At 40.5% G+C, this 14,526-nt stretch overlaps 1 protein-coding gene across 2 annotated transcripts in view; it reads right to left on the bottom strand.

The window, feature by feature from the left end:
- The window catches only part of LOC134571968 (high affinity choline transporter 1-like), a 57,637-nt gene that overhangs the window by 11,550 nt on the left and 31,561 nt on the right, over positions 1 to 14,526 (bottom strand). Inside the window, exons 3-4 of one of the 2 annotated variants that reach the window (XM_063430713.1) lie at positions 13,047 to 13,163; positions 476 to 624 (exon numbers count right to left, since the gene is read on the bottom strand). In XM_063430713.1, coding sequence (XP_063286783.1) covers positions 476 to 624; positions 13,047 to 13,163 — 266 coding nt within the window. Of the gene's footprint in view, positions 1 to 475; positions 625 to 13,007; positions 13,164 to 14,526 lie in introns of both variants that reach the window. The other variant, XM_063430706.1, reaches the window with a different exon arrangement.

A 14,526-nucleotide genomic window follows, 5' to 3' on the forward strand; every position in this document is an offset into this window, starting at 1 on the left:
ATTGTTTGTGTCTGAGTGTATAACAGAGCTCCACAGCAATAACACTCCCACTAATGTGTCTTTAAACTACAATACATGTATTTAGTCTCTGAAAAGCAGGCTGTGGTGAGTTGAAAACAATGCCGTAAAGGTCAAGTTAAAACAGTCAAAAAAAATCCCCAATTTACCTGGTTTTTCGTTTTTTTTCAATCCCCTGTTTAACTATTTTGGCATAAATGTTCCAACCCGAGTTAGAACTATATTAGCAGCTGTCTTTCGTTTTAGTTTTTACAGTGGGGTCTACTTACTTAACATTGAATTTAAATGCACTAACAATGGGATTGCAAAATGAAATAAATATTTCAACACTAGGCAATTTAGAAAAATCTCCAGTTCACCTACAGTAACTCCTCGGTTGTTTTCACCTAACTTTTGCAATACAGTTTTCGATCCAGGGAATAAATACCATTGTCTTTGAGAAGAAAAGAGTACTTACCAGGCTGAACACAATGAAGATGAGTTGTATCACATCTGTGTACGCAACTGAGTACAGCCCGCCGAGCAGAGTGTACAAGATTACCGTACAAGCAGATATAATGATTGACAGGTAACCATTCACATCCAGTATAACTCTCACGGTGGCGTCTAGAGAAAGAGGCAGGTTTAATTGATTCGAATTTACAATTAACACTGATCATTTTGTTATTTTTTTTATTCTTTATTTTTGTATGAAAATATAAAGTATGTTTCGGTGATGGATAGCCTAAGTTCTAGCAAAGCACCATGGGAAATGTAGTTTGTCTTAGTCACAACTAATCTGTATCAATCTTTCTCAAACACTTTACAATTAATGAATTCAGGAAACAATGTTCACCCAGTTACAAAGTCAATATTTTGAAACGTTTTTAATTACTCCAAACATTTGTTTATTTTCATTCATTCTTGACAGGGCCCCTGATCAAAGACGGCCACCAGGTGGTTCAAAGTGCATAGGCCATCCAATGGGCCCCTTCAGCTTGACGGAGGTCTTTCTGCCACTTTGCCAGCCCCCCTCCCCTGGTAGTTACGCTACTGGGATCAGGTGCATACGAAGATTTAAAAAACAACATAAACAACGTAATGGCACGGATTACAGGGGTTGTCTAAGCACCATAACCTCAACATTCGCTTGCAGTACTTATGGTGCTGTAAGAATGTAGCCACGTACCCTCAGTTCTAGTCAAACCACACTCTCTATATGTCTAATGTGGAAGTTTCAATTTTAATTTTGTTAATTTAGGGGAGGAAATCTTGGGAATAATAGACCCCAAACTTTTTAAGTTATTAATGATTAATTTGCACATTTTTAATAGAGAGATGATTGGTTATTTCAGTGAGGAGCGAGCCAATGGCTGTCTGTCACTGATTACATGCTGGGATCTCAAAGACCCCTGTATGTATAAATTGTGACATTTTACTTTCACGCAAGCATTAAAGGGACACTATAGTCACCAGAACAACTACAGCTTATTGCATTTGTTCTGGTGAGTATTATTATTCCCTTCAAGCTTTTTACTGTAAACACTGTTTTATTTATGCAGTGTTTACATTACAGCCTAGGGGCACCTCCAGTGGCCACTCCTCAGATGGCTACTAGAGGTGCTTCCTGGGGCAGGGCTGCAAATGGTGAACTTTCTCTATGAGGAGATGCTGATTGGCCAGGGCTGTATTTGGTTTGTTCTAGCTCTGCCCCGGATCTGCCTCCTTGACAAGCTCAGCCAATCCAATGCTTTCCTATGGGAAAGCATTGGGATTGGCTCAGATCACTACTTCTGATAATGTCAGCCAAGGTGGCAGATCAAAGGCAGAGCCAGCAGCAGCAGACTGGAATAAAAGTAAGATTTAACTATATATAGAGGGGCAAAGAAGGGCCAGGGGGGCTAGATGGTGTTCTTACACTGTATGGTCAGGAATACATGTTTGTGTTACTGACCCTGTAGTGTTCTTTTAATGCATTAAATAGTTTTTACAGTTTTTACAAATTATCATTGTTTGAAGCTATAACTTACAAGCTTCTGTCTGCTATTTTCCCAGCATTGTACAAGGTTTGTCCTTACACTGGGGAAACAAATACACTGACCTATGAGAAAACTAAGAAGTTGAGTTATGTTCAGAAGCCAGTCCGTGAGTCCTTATAATAAATATCATCGATCCTTAAACTGGCTTAAAACTTCTGGAATAAAAGGGAATCATGACATGTCACACATGTCATGTGTCCTTAAGGGGTTAAAGCGGTTTCCAAACTTTTTTCCAAACTGGCTTACAAACCTCTTTGGCATCAGCGGGGACATTTACACCACTTTGTAAATCAAGGTGATTATACTAATTGAGATAGTTTGACTATAGTGTGTTGGCTTGCTGGCTCTTATCTGCTGTCATAAAGTAGATATCTAGGTTACAGTCATAAGATACACTCTATAACATAAATAATAAATCGTAGTATTGCTATCCATGGCAACCACATTAACCATAAAAAATAATGACTGCAAAAAGTCACTAACTGTAAAGAATCCAAACTTTGATCTTTCCGGCTTATGGCTCAGTGCAATTAATATATGTAACGTGACATTCACTGTTTGCCATTTGGAGAGGAAATAAAGTGAAGGAGGCCTGTTAACCCTTTCTCTACCAACTCATGTATATACCCGTGGCAGAAAACATCTACCTTGAGTACCTACATGGATTAGTTTTTCAAGCAGACCTAAACAAAATAAAAATGATCTGTTACAAAGAGCCGATCACCTGGCCCAGAGTTGCCTGTGTCACTGAGAGCTATTATTGGTGCCGCGCTTCCCCCCTTTTGGACCGATGACCCCCACTGAAGAGCTGACCTGATGCAGTAGCAGAAAGGAGGGACAACCTGCACAACCGGCGGAGCCTTTCATCCGCGGCGAACATTTTAAGATGGCCGCTGCAATGACCTTGGTCCTCCACAAGAAGCACATAGAGCAGGCCTTTGAGTGATTTTAGTCACAATGTTTGGCTAAAATAAACCGAAGAGCAGTGGAGGAAAGCTCCCAACCAATAATGCTGGGAGGAAGCCTCAACTCAAAGCCTGCATGTCCTGGCCTTACTTTGACTCTGAAATCAGGGAGGCAGATAAAGGAGCAGAGGGAACCTCAATTCTGGAGGCTAAGATTTGTGGGCAGATGTCACTTACCTAGGCCTTAGTCCAACCTGGGTCAAATCCCAAGGCACAGCTCGCAATCTCAGGAGGTAAATATTCATCATAGAAAGAAGCATTCTCGTGGCAGATGCCAAGCCCACTTTTGGTTTGCAGGATGCGATCGGACTGGTGAGCAAAGTGCACAGAACTGTGCTAGAGCCTGGGGCTGTTGGGGCACCGATGTCTGGAACTTGAGCAATAACTTTATGCTGGGTATATTATATTGTCTGGTGGGCATAGGATAGGCTAAGCACCTTCTCTAGCACAGGGCCCAGGATCTCTCACTTCTTTCCTACACTGGCTCTTTGGCACATACAAGGTAGATGTTTATTATTTTCATTTTTTTATATGCTTTCTGCTAAACATTTACATTTCAGTTAGTATCAGCAGCATTACCTCTCTTGTTTAACAACAGTATGTGTTTAATTGTGAGCAGTACACCTCTTTATTGTTTTCTCTCAGTTAACCTTGGATAGCACATGGGTTTGATACAAATGGGGTATTTTTATAGTCCGTACTCTTACCAATGAATTCTGCATGCATATATGCCTTCCTTATCCACCTACTCTAAATTAATTATGTCCATGTTGCTATCTGTTCTTCTATTCCTTTTATTACATCTAAAAATGTGATGTTTTTATCACCCAGTGATATGACTCGAATTCTATATCAAGCTGTCAAATTCTGGTTTTACATTATTCTTTGTATGTTTTATGCTAACATGTCAATAAAACAAAGATTGGCAAAAACAAAAAAAGGATCTTTTACATTCCCTACCATACCCATGCAGAGCCTGATTCTCTAATTAATTGGAATCTGGCTAGTCAATCTGTCCAAGGGGCAGTTTATGATAATGCCCCACCAGCACTGAACCCAAACTGATGTAATGCACCTGTGACAAACGCTCCATAGCCTGGACGTTTTCCACAAGCCCCGGGAGGAGCCTGTTAGCTAGCTTCCTGCCCCAGGACTATGGGCCATATTCCAAGACCCTGTTCGGGAGTTAAATCTCCCCAACCGCCATTAATTTTTTGCCCTGGGTGTCCCTGGTTCGGCACTTTCCCTTCACGCAAATGGAACCAAACGCTAGCTCTCCGGTGGCCGTTCGCAGGAACCAAACCCACAAATAGTCCCATCGGTACTTAGCCGCGACTGCTATGGAACTAATTTCGGCATGAGGACTTCATGTGTTCCGGGTCACCTCAGCGGGACTTAGCCACGAATGTTATGGAACTGTTTAGCAGGAGGTGACTGTGCGGTTCCCGGACAACTTGGTTCGCGGTTTTAAACCACTTTGAAATCAGTCAGGAGACTGCTTTTTGGAGGGAAGGTGCCTGAGACTAAAGGGAACAAATGCTACCTAGGAGCCAGCCGGAGCACCCCATATTGCCGCAGGAGCTCCCGAAAATTGACCGGCAAAAGCACCAAACACCCTGGAACTGTTTTGGGCATAAGACTATGTATGCAACCGGTCAGAATTTCCACACTGTGGTGTTTCCCCTACACTGCATGGATATGAGTGCTATTTGGAGAACTTGGGCGCTCAGATCAGGGCTTTTTAACGATATACAATTTGTGGGGGTTCCTATTTGTTTTGTATGTATTTTTTATGTATTTTGATGTTTTATTTTTTTTCTGCCAAGTCACTCTGACTCAGGAATTTGTGGACATTTTGTGGGAGTGTTCTGGGCGTGTTTTACTGCATCCTTGTTTTGCATATAAGTGAGCCATTTGGCCATGATTAAACACATTTGTTTCTACCCTTCATCCACCCTTCTACCCTTCATCAAGTCTTGGATGATGTTTGGGGAATACTCAGCCGGAGTATAGCGGATCCATTACAGAACCTAATAAGATAAATACCACAGGAGGATAGGGTATTTACATTTGTGAAAGCATACCAGCAACTTTTAATGACAGATACCTTATTTGAGTTAGGGAGCTATATATATATATATATATATATACACTGAACAAAATTATAAACGCAACACTTTTGTTTGTGCCCCCATTTTTCATGAGCTGAACTCAAAGATCTAAGACTTTTTCTATGTACACAAAAGGCGTATTTCTCTCCAATATTGTTAAAAAAAATCTGTCTAAATCTGGAATAGTGATCACTTCTCCTTTGCCGAGATAATCCGTCCACCTCACCGGTGTGGCATATCAAGATGCTAATTAGACAGCATGATTATTGCAAAGGTGTGCCTTAGGCTGGCCACAATAAAAGGCCACTGTAAAATGTGCAGTTTTACTGTATTGGGGGGTCTGAAAACCGGTCAGTATCTGGTGTGACCACCATTTGCCTCACGCAGTGCAACACATCTCCTTCGCATACAGTTGATCAGGTTGTTGATTGTGGCCTGTGGAATGTTGGTCCACTCCTCTTCAATGGTCTTACGAATTTGCTGGATATTGGCAGGACCTGGAACACGCTGTCATATACGCCAATCCAAAGCATCCCAAACATGCTCAATGAGTGACTTGTCTGGTGAGTATGCTGGCCATGCAAGAACTAGGATGTTTTCTGCTTCCAGGAATTGTGTACAGATCCTTGCAACATGGGGCCGTGCATTATCATGCTGCAACATGAGGTGATGGTCGTGGATGAATGGCACAATAATGGGCCTTAGGATCTCGTCACGGTATCTCTGTGCAGTAAAAATGCTATCAATAAAATGCACCTCTGTTCCTTGTCAATAACATACGCCTGCCCATACCATAACCCCACTGCCACCATGGGCCACTCGATCCACAATGTTGGCATCAGCAAACCGCTCACCCACACGACGCCATACACGCTGTCTGCTATCTGCCCTTCACAGTGAAAACCGTGATTCAGCCGTGAAAAGAGCACCTCTCCAAATTGCCAGATGCCATTTGTCCACTCAAGTCGGTTACTATGACGAACTGCAGTCAGGTCGAGACACCGATGAGGACAATGAGCATGCAGATGAGCTTTCCTGAGACGGTTTCTGACAGTTAGGTTATGCAAACTGATTGTTGCAGCAGCTGTCCGGGTGGCCGGTGTCAGACAATCTTAGAGGTGAAGATGCTGGACAAAGGCACACCTTTGCAATAATCATGCTGTCTAATTAGAATCTTGATATGCCACACCTGTGAGGTGGATGGATTATCTCGGCAAAGGAGAAGTTCTCACTAACACAGATTTGTGAACAATATTTGAGAGAAATAGGCCTTTTGTGTACATAGAAAAGTCAGCTCATGAAAAAGGGGGGCAAAAACAAAAGTGTTGCGTTTATAATTTTGTTCAGTGTATATATATATATATCATTTATTTATTGCATTATGAGCACTTGCAGACATATTTCTACATATTTTACACTTGTTAAACATTTGTTAGATTTAGCATTCTAAGACATGCCCGTGGTTTTCTGATAAACAAACAATTAACATCTGCCTAACCATGTTAAACCTGTCCATACAGTGTAGCCAATACAACATTCCCACATCAATATTATTCCCTACATGTATGTAATTTACATTTATTTCTGAGCCTGAACAAAAATTAATTCAACCATTTGTTTGACCCTATTACGGTTTGACCCTATTACTATGTTTGGTGAAAATGAAAAGAACCAAATGTAGCAAATCAGTAAATCTATGTAGTTTATAATTGGGCAAATTGCTGACAATTAATGAAATATTTACATTCTTAATAGGTAGTTATTTTTCTATTTAGACAATTAGATACCTTTCTTCTGTTTTTTTTAAGCTTTGCTGAGCTTTTCATGTTTAATGGTTCCCTGCCGAGATCTGACACATAAACACAACCTTCTGTGCCTGTCCGTTTGTTATTGTACATGTTTCAGGAATTTAATTTGCTTTAAAAGTAATCTGAAAACTCGTCGCTGGTTTTCTTTTCTAAAATAACTGGACTCAAATCTTGTTTTAGTCCTGAGTTTTAAAATGTTTGTAGGAACTTAATATTAGCGGGTATGTTAAATATGGTAGGTTAAAAAATCTATCTTTAAAATTCACATTTGATTGTTTGTCTAAATTCTACTCTAACTGGTGATACTTTTAATTGGCTAATCACATACACTTACATACTTGCTGTACACACAGGGGCATAATTAGCCACACACACACACATGCATGTATAATTAACCCAACATTTAAAGGGATACTATAGTGCCAGAAATACAAAGCTGTATTCCTAGCACTAACGCTCTCTCTGCCTACCCGCCTTCCTCATCCCCTCCCTCCCCCCCACCCCCCCACCCCCACTGCCCCCTCACAATGAATACATGGTTAAAACCTCTTTAATTACATTCATGCCCCCAGCTCTGGTGTCCCTTGGTGCTGGCTCGCAGCTCTGCCTCGTCTGACGTCCCTAGACGAGTGGGTGCTGTGTGCTATACTAATACTAATATTACGGTAGTATAGATTGTCTACCAGATAAGTATTCGTAAGAAAAAATTGTAAAAATAATAAATATCAAAACAAAAAAACTTTAATCAATGCAAATACAATGACACCAACTAGTTAAAAAAAAAAACATTTAAAGGTTGGATTAGTGCCTAAGTGGTGATAGTTAACAAATATAGTCAGAGTGGCTCTGAGAAATGACTGTTCTGGAGTCCCTATTTCAAATCATTAAAGGGTTAAATGCTTTCGCAGTCCAAATGCTGTATTTTCAAGTCTATATGAACGAGAATTTTGGTTCACAAAAACTGTCGTCATAATACAGTCTTTTTTAAACATTAGATCTATTCTATAATGTCAAATGAGCATCCCCTTATGCGACGCAATACACTGTACGAGTCAGCAACATAGTGTCAATTTAAACAAGCTTAGCAGTTACCTGGTGTCTAAGATAGATAGTCCACCGTAAAGGTTACAATGTTACAAATACTGCTATGTAACGCTAGCGAAATCGCTATTAGGCATGTGCATGGGGAAAATTTTCAGTTCGGTTCACATTCTGAAATTCGGGACTTTCGCAATTCGGGACTTCGGCAATTCGGCACTTCAACACTTCGGCAACTTCGGCACTTCGGCACTTTGACACTTCGGAAATTCGGCAACTTTGGCACTTCGACACTTCGGAAATTCGGGACTTCGGCACTTCTTTTGCAGCCGCTTAGTAGATAACTCCCTAATTCCCACGGTATTAGGGAGTTATCTACCAAAAGGCTGAAAGACCTAAATTGGTCTTTCAGCCAAATTTACTAATACTAAGTAAAAATTACTTAGTATTAGTACATTTTGACCCTACTCGCTATACCGCGAGTAGGGGCATGTCTAGTAAACAGTGAGCAGCCTGTGGGGTGGGGGCCAGGGGGAGGACATTAGGCCCCCTCCATTATTATAATTTAGGGCCCCCACCCACCGCTAAGGGGTGGGGGCAGGGGGGAGGACATTAGGTCCCCCCCCCCTTTATTTGTATTTAGGGTCCCCACCCACCACTCAAGGGTGGGGGCCACGGGGGAGGACATTAGGTCCCCCCCCTTATTATAATTTAGGGCCCCCACCCACTGCTCAGGGGTGGGGGCCAGGGGGGAGGACATTAGGTCCCCACCTTATTATAATTTAGGGCCCCCACCCACCGCTCAGGGGTGGGGGCCAGGGGGAGGACACTAGGTCCCCCCTTTATTTTACTGTAGGGCCCCCACCCATTGCTCAGGGGTGGGCAATAGGTCCCCCCCTTTAGTGTAAAAGCCCCCACTTGCGCGTCGCCGGTGGGGACTCGGGAGGGGGGCCTTTTTTTTTTTTTAACAGTGAGCAGCCACAGGCTGCTCACTGTTTACTAGACATGCCATTACTCGCGGTATAGCGATTAGGGGCATAATTTACTAATACTTACTAATAAGTATTTTTCACTTAGTATTAGTAAATTTGGCTGAAAGACCAATTTAGGTCTTTCCGCCTTTTAGTAGATAGCTCCCTAATACCGTGGGAATTAGGGAGTTATCTACTTATTCATTCCTGTCATTACATTGACAGGCTAAGTAACTTACATTTTATATGAATGTATGTTACTTAATTGTTGTAAGTGTTGCAAATGCTTACAGCTGAATCCTGGCTATGTTTGTATACTTTTTATTTAAAATTGTATACAGTGTAACATTCTTCTTCTTTAGCTGGGTAAGTATATTAGTACTTAGGCAATACTGTGCTTCAGAACTTCGGGACCTCGGCAATTTGGCACTTCGGCAATTCGGACATTTGGAAGTACCCGAATTTCCAAATTGCCCGAAATTCGTCCAAATTCATATTCGGACCAAAACGAATTGCACATGTCTAATCGCTATATTAATGTGCTGGCTGTCTGGAAGTATGGTGATGCTCATATAATCGTTTATAGTGACCAAAGAGGAGGAAAGAGAGGATGGAGGAGAAGAGATAATACTAATTAATAAGCCCTGTGATACTTATATAGATATATATAAAAAATAATTAACAAAAGGAAATTCAGAGCAGACTCATCTAAAAACAGGGGGGTGGGGGGGGGGGTAAACCTTCATTGCATAACAATAAAAGTACACACAGTGATGACAAACAAGTGATTTAAAAATAAAACACGTTCGAGCTATAATGGCAACATCCTGCAATAAAGTATTCTGTAGGAATCTTAATAGATCGTATGTGAACAAAGGATGCAGCCTAAGCCCCTGACGCGTGTGTTTCGCTTGAGCTGGCTCAGCAGAGGGGAAGGCTGGAAAGATTAAGAATGTGTTGGGATTTAGCTCTATCACAATGGTGGGTCAAGTAAGTACATTGTAGCACAAAGTGGCAGAACGAGTTATAAAACAAATCTAGTTTATGAAGGGGGGTTTGCAGCGCTGGTGCATATACTACATCTCCATAATCAATGACCGGTATTAGCATGTGTCACACTATCTGTTTCCTTACTGTAGGGCTTAGGCAGGATTTGTTTCTGTACAGGGCACCTAGTTTTTGATAAAGTTTTGAGGAATTTTTTTCACTCTGAAGGCCAAAGGATAAATTGGTACTCTTATGTGAGATTGCCATATTTAAGGGTACCAAAGTAGGGATTGGGGAGCTGTTGTTTGTTTAGTAGATAGCTCTATTATTAGGTATTCATAAATAGGATAATCCCACATAAGGGTACCAAACTAGGGATCTATCTACTTAGTAGTTCCCTAATTTGGCATCCTTAGATATTGTCAATCCCAGATAAGGGTACCAAATTATGGAGCTTTTCCCTAATTTTGATCTTTTGGCTACTTAGTAGATAGATCCCTAATTTGTGCCATGTTTAAGGGTAGCATATAAAATAACTATGTACTAAGCAGTATAATCCCACATAAGGTTATCTACTAAAGAGCTGATCAAAATTGAGAAAATTAAATTTCTTAATCTTGGTCATTTAGCTGTTTAGTGTAGCTCCATCATTTGATACCCTGACGTGGCATTGTCATATTGAAGAACACCAAATTAGGGAATTATCTACTAATAAACACAGCGCCATCCCTAATTTGCTATCTTTCAAAATGGCAATCCCATCTAAGGGTACCAAATTAGGGCACTATCTACTGAATAGCTGAAAGACCAAAATCAAGAAAAGCCTGTTTCCTAATTTTGATCTTTCAGTTATGTGGGTTTGCCATATGTAAAGGGACAGTAAAGCCACCAAAATAACTTTAGCTTAATGAAGCAATTTTGGTGTATAGATCATGCCCCTGCAGTCTCACTGCTCAATTCTCTGCCATTTAGGAGTTAAATCACTTGGTTTATTCAGCCCAAGTCACACCTCCCTGCATGTGACTTACACGTCCTTCTTAAACATTTCTTGAAAAAGAACCTTGATATTTTAGGTTCCTGCATTGTCTAATCTAGAATTTCTCCTTGCTTGCTCTGTTAATAGCCTTAGTAATCAGTGTGACATCTTTACTGCACCTGCTACAAAGTGATCTTTGCGTGTTAAGTGTAATGTTCTAACTCTACACAAATGTATGTGATGAAGAATACTAAGTGAAGCACCACAAATTGACGTACATTACATACATTTATATACAAGGGAATGATGGGTGGCTAGTAATATTGCAGACTTCACAGAAGAGGCATATGTAGAACAGTGTGTACCACCATAGACAGAAACTGATAAAGCTGTGTGTGGTAGTGACCGGGCAAGGTAAAAATGGAATGTATCAATCCAGTCCCTCAATTTTTCCTGTTTTACTTTTTTAAATATTGTTGTAAGTTCTTCTGCCCTCATTCAAAACGGACGTCATAATGGAATAGTTAAACTGACAACACTGCATTCACCTGCATTTAAACCTGCATTGTGCCTATGCTAAAATGGTGTTTGTAACTAGTTTGTTGCGCTGTGTCTACAGTAGAGGTTTATGGACTTGTTGATAACAGAAATGAATGCATATTAAGATAGCAGAGACAGCCTACACATAATGTGACCCATTGTACAACTTCTAAGATATCTTTATCTTAGAAGTTCATTGTCGTGTAATAAAGATAAAGGAAATCTATACGATTTGCAAATAATAAAGTCCATATGTTGAAAGCTAGAAATTAATATCAGAAATACATAAATTACTTATATAAGGCTGTATAACATATGGTAATGCTGGTTACCTCAAACCCAAAGATTTGCCCAAGATATTAATGACTTGACCTGAGATAATCTAATATACATGCAGAATTGTCTCTCCTGCATATTTGGCAATACTAATTTGGAAGTAGGACCATTTGCATTAGGGATATTAGAACAGTAGGCCAACCCAGCAGCACTGCGGGAACCCATGCGACTGTGCAAGTGGACTCCTGGCTCCACAACTACTACAGCTCATTGTAGAGGTTTTGCTGCTGAGACTGATGTATCCAGTTACATGGTGGTATATAGATAACACAGTAACGTCTATTTCGCTCCAAAGCATCAGCTGCAAGTCATCAGCCAGTATTACTGTACTCTGAAATTTAATTGTAGAATGTTTTCTGTACTTCTTGGTGGAACAGGAAGCAGAATCCACAAGTAGGAACATGATTCCACACTCAATGTTACTATAGCACTCAGCAGGCATCTTTAAGTTCTCCCATTTGAGAGTATCTCCAAATCAGTTGTGTTACAGGAACAAGATGACTGGTTCCAAACGTTAGATCCAGGAGTATCTCCCCAGCCTTATACCCAAACACTAGGCAAGGCTTAGTGCAGGAACATGATAACTCACTTATTAAACAACAGTCTGGAAATTTATATTCACTGATTACCTAAGCATAAAAAACACCTGTCTAATATCGTGTAGATCCCCATTGTGTTAAAAAAAAAGCTCTGATGTATTGAAATTTATATTCACTGAATACCTAAGCATAAAAACCACCTGTCTAATATCGTGTAGATCCCCATCGTGTTGAAAAAAAGCTCTGATGCATCGAGCCATAGACTCCACAAGACTTCTGAACGTGTCGTGTTATCTGGCATTAAACCATTTGCAGTAGATCTTTCAAGTCCTGCAAGTCGCAAGGTGGGGCCTCCATGGATCAGATTTGTTGTTCCAGCACATCCCACAGATGCTCAATCTGATTGAGATCTGGGTGTTTTGGAAGCCAGTGCAACAAGTCAGGAGTGTACTCCTGATGATCCCGGCATAGCGGGTGAAAGGCGCGTCAATAAGTATACATACATTGCAAAATAGGAGATATTTATCTATCTAAAAATACCCATTTTGACGGATTTGGTTAGAGAAATATACCAATTTAAAGTGATGAAATAAAAGTAATGTTTTAAATTAATTACCATTTCAACAGTGTTTCATTATTTTTTTAAATCCAATTTAAGGGGACTATTGCGAAAACTTATTGCAGTGACTTTTTGACTTACTTAATGAAGCAAGAATAGATGCAAACCAAAATACGTCACCAAGTAGTGGTGGAATAAAAAGAATGCTTCCCATCGTTTGTCCAAACTTTTCCTGGAGGGGATCCATCATTGTTACATATTTTTTGGACCTCATTGGCTTTACAAAGAAAAGTCCACCTAAAAATAAATACAGAAGTTAAGTGCACATTTACTGAAAATTGAATTTGCTAAGTGAACATGTTACTTCACAGCTTTGTGCTTGTACATGCTATAGAGAGAGATAAGTTCTGTTTAGTTTCCACACCCAAATATGCACTTACCTATGCTGGGCAAAAGGATGGAATGGTAAATTCTATGGATCTCAGGCGGACCTCCCCAGTTCTTTAGAAGTCTACATCTCTGTGCCCCCACAAAAACATGCTTTAATTGACTCAACTTATTATTTTGTATTTATTTTGTATTTAAGCATTTTCAAGTATGTCTAGTTTACCTTGTTTTGATACATGTTTTTTGTTTAACCTCCTCACCCCATTGAAGGGTTATGGCACACCTATGTTGATATTAGACTTGTACATTCGATTTCAAACTAATTGCAATTCGGCTGTATGCTGGGTGAATGGGTGGTCATCTGGATTCTGTAACTCCAAACCCACATGTGGAGAAATTATACAACAACCAAAACAGAAAATGGACGAGCCATTTCACTTGTTCCATGATTCAGAGTTCCATTCATGGGGCCAATAAAAAAAGATGATTGATGGGGAAAAAATATGATTGAATGTTGTAGGACAGCGAGTAATATTGATAGAAGTGACCAACAGAAGGAAAAAAGGAGGAGCAGTAAAAAAAATAAATCTATAAATAAACATTTGTGTCATATAGTTAATATATAAATATATATATATATATATATATATATATATATTAAAGATATTCCTTTTTTCCTGATCATTATTCATAGCAGCATTTACTCATGGGTAGCTCCTCCCCTCACAGCAGAAAGGACAGGAAACAGAACTCTGAAACTGGTATAAATAGATCCTCCCCCTTCCCATCAGGCAGTCTTTTTTCCTGTCCTTCACAGCAGTTTGGAAGGAGTCTGCTTATGCAGGCCTAGTTTTTTCTTTTATGCTCACCAGGCAATAGTTTTGAAGCCTTGCCGGGGTTCAGCCTCTAAGCCCTGAAGACCCAGCAATGCACTATTGTAAAAGTGGCTAGACTGGGTACCCCCTTTAGTGACCGGGGGTCGGACCCAACCTCTCCCTCAGGGGATGAAAATGGTCCACTGCATGCCAGGGTTCAGCCTCTTATCCCTGAAGACCCAGCAACAGGCCAGCTTGGGTACCCCCTCAGGGGATGAATGTGATATACTGCCTACATGAAGCCAGGCCAGGGTTCAGCCTCTTATCCCTGAGGACCCAGCAAACAGCACATCTGTAAAGGTTGCCAGCCTGGGTACCTACTTCAGCAACCAGGGGTCTGTCCTATCTCTCTCTGAAGTGATGACAGTAGTCCACTGCATACATGAGGCCCAGCCGAG

Source organism: Pelobates fuscus, chromosome 1 (assembly GCF_036172605.1).
Source record: "Pelobates fuscus isolate aPelFus1 chromosome 1, aPelFus1.pri, whole genome shotgun sequence".
NCBI classification, from domain to species: Eukaryota; Metazoa; Chordata; class Amphibia; order Anura; family Pelobatidae; genus Pelobates; species Pelobates fuscus.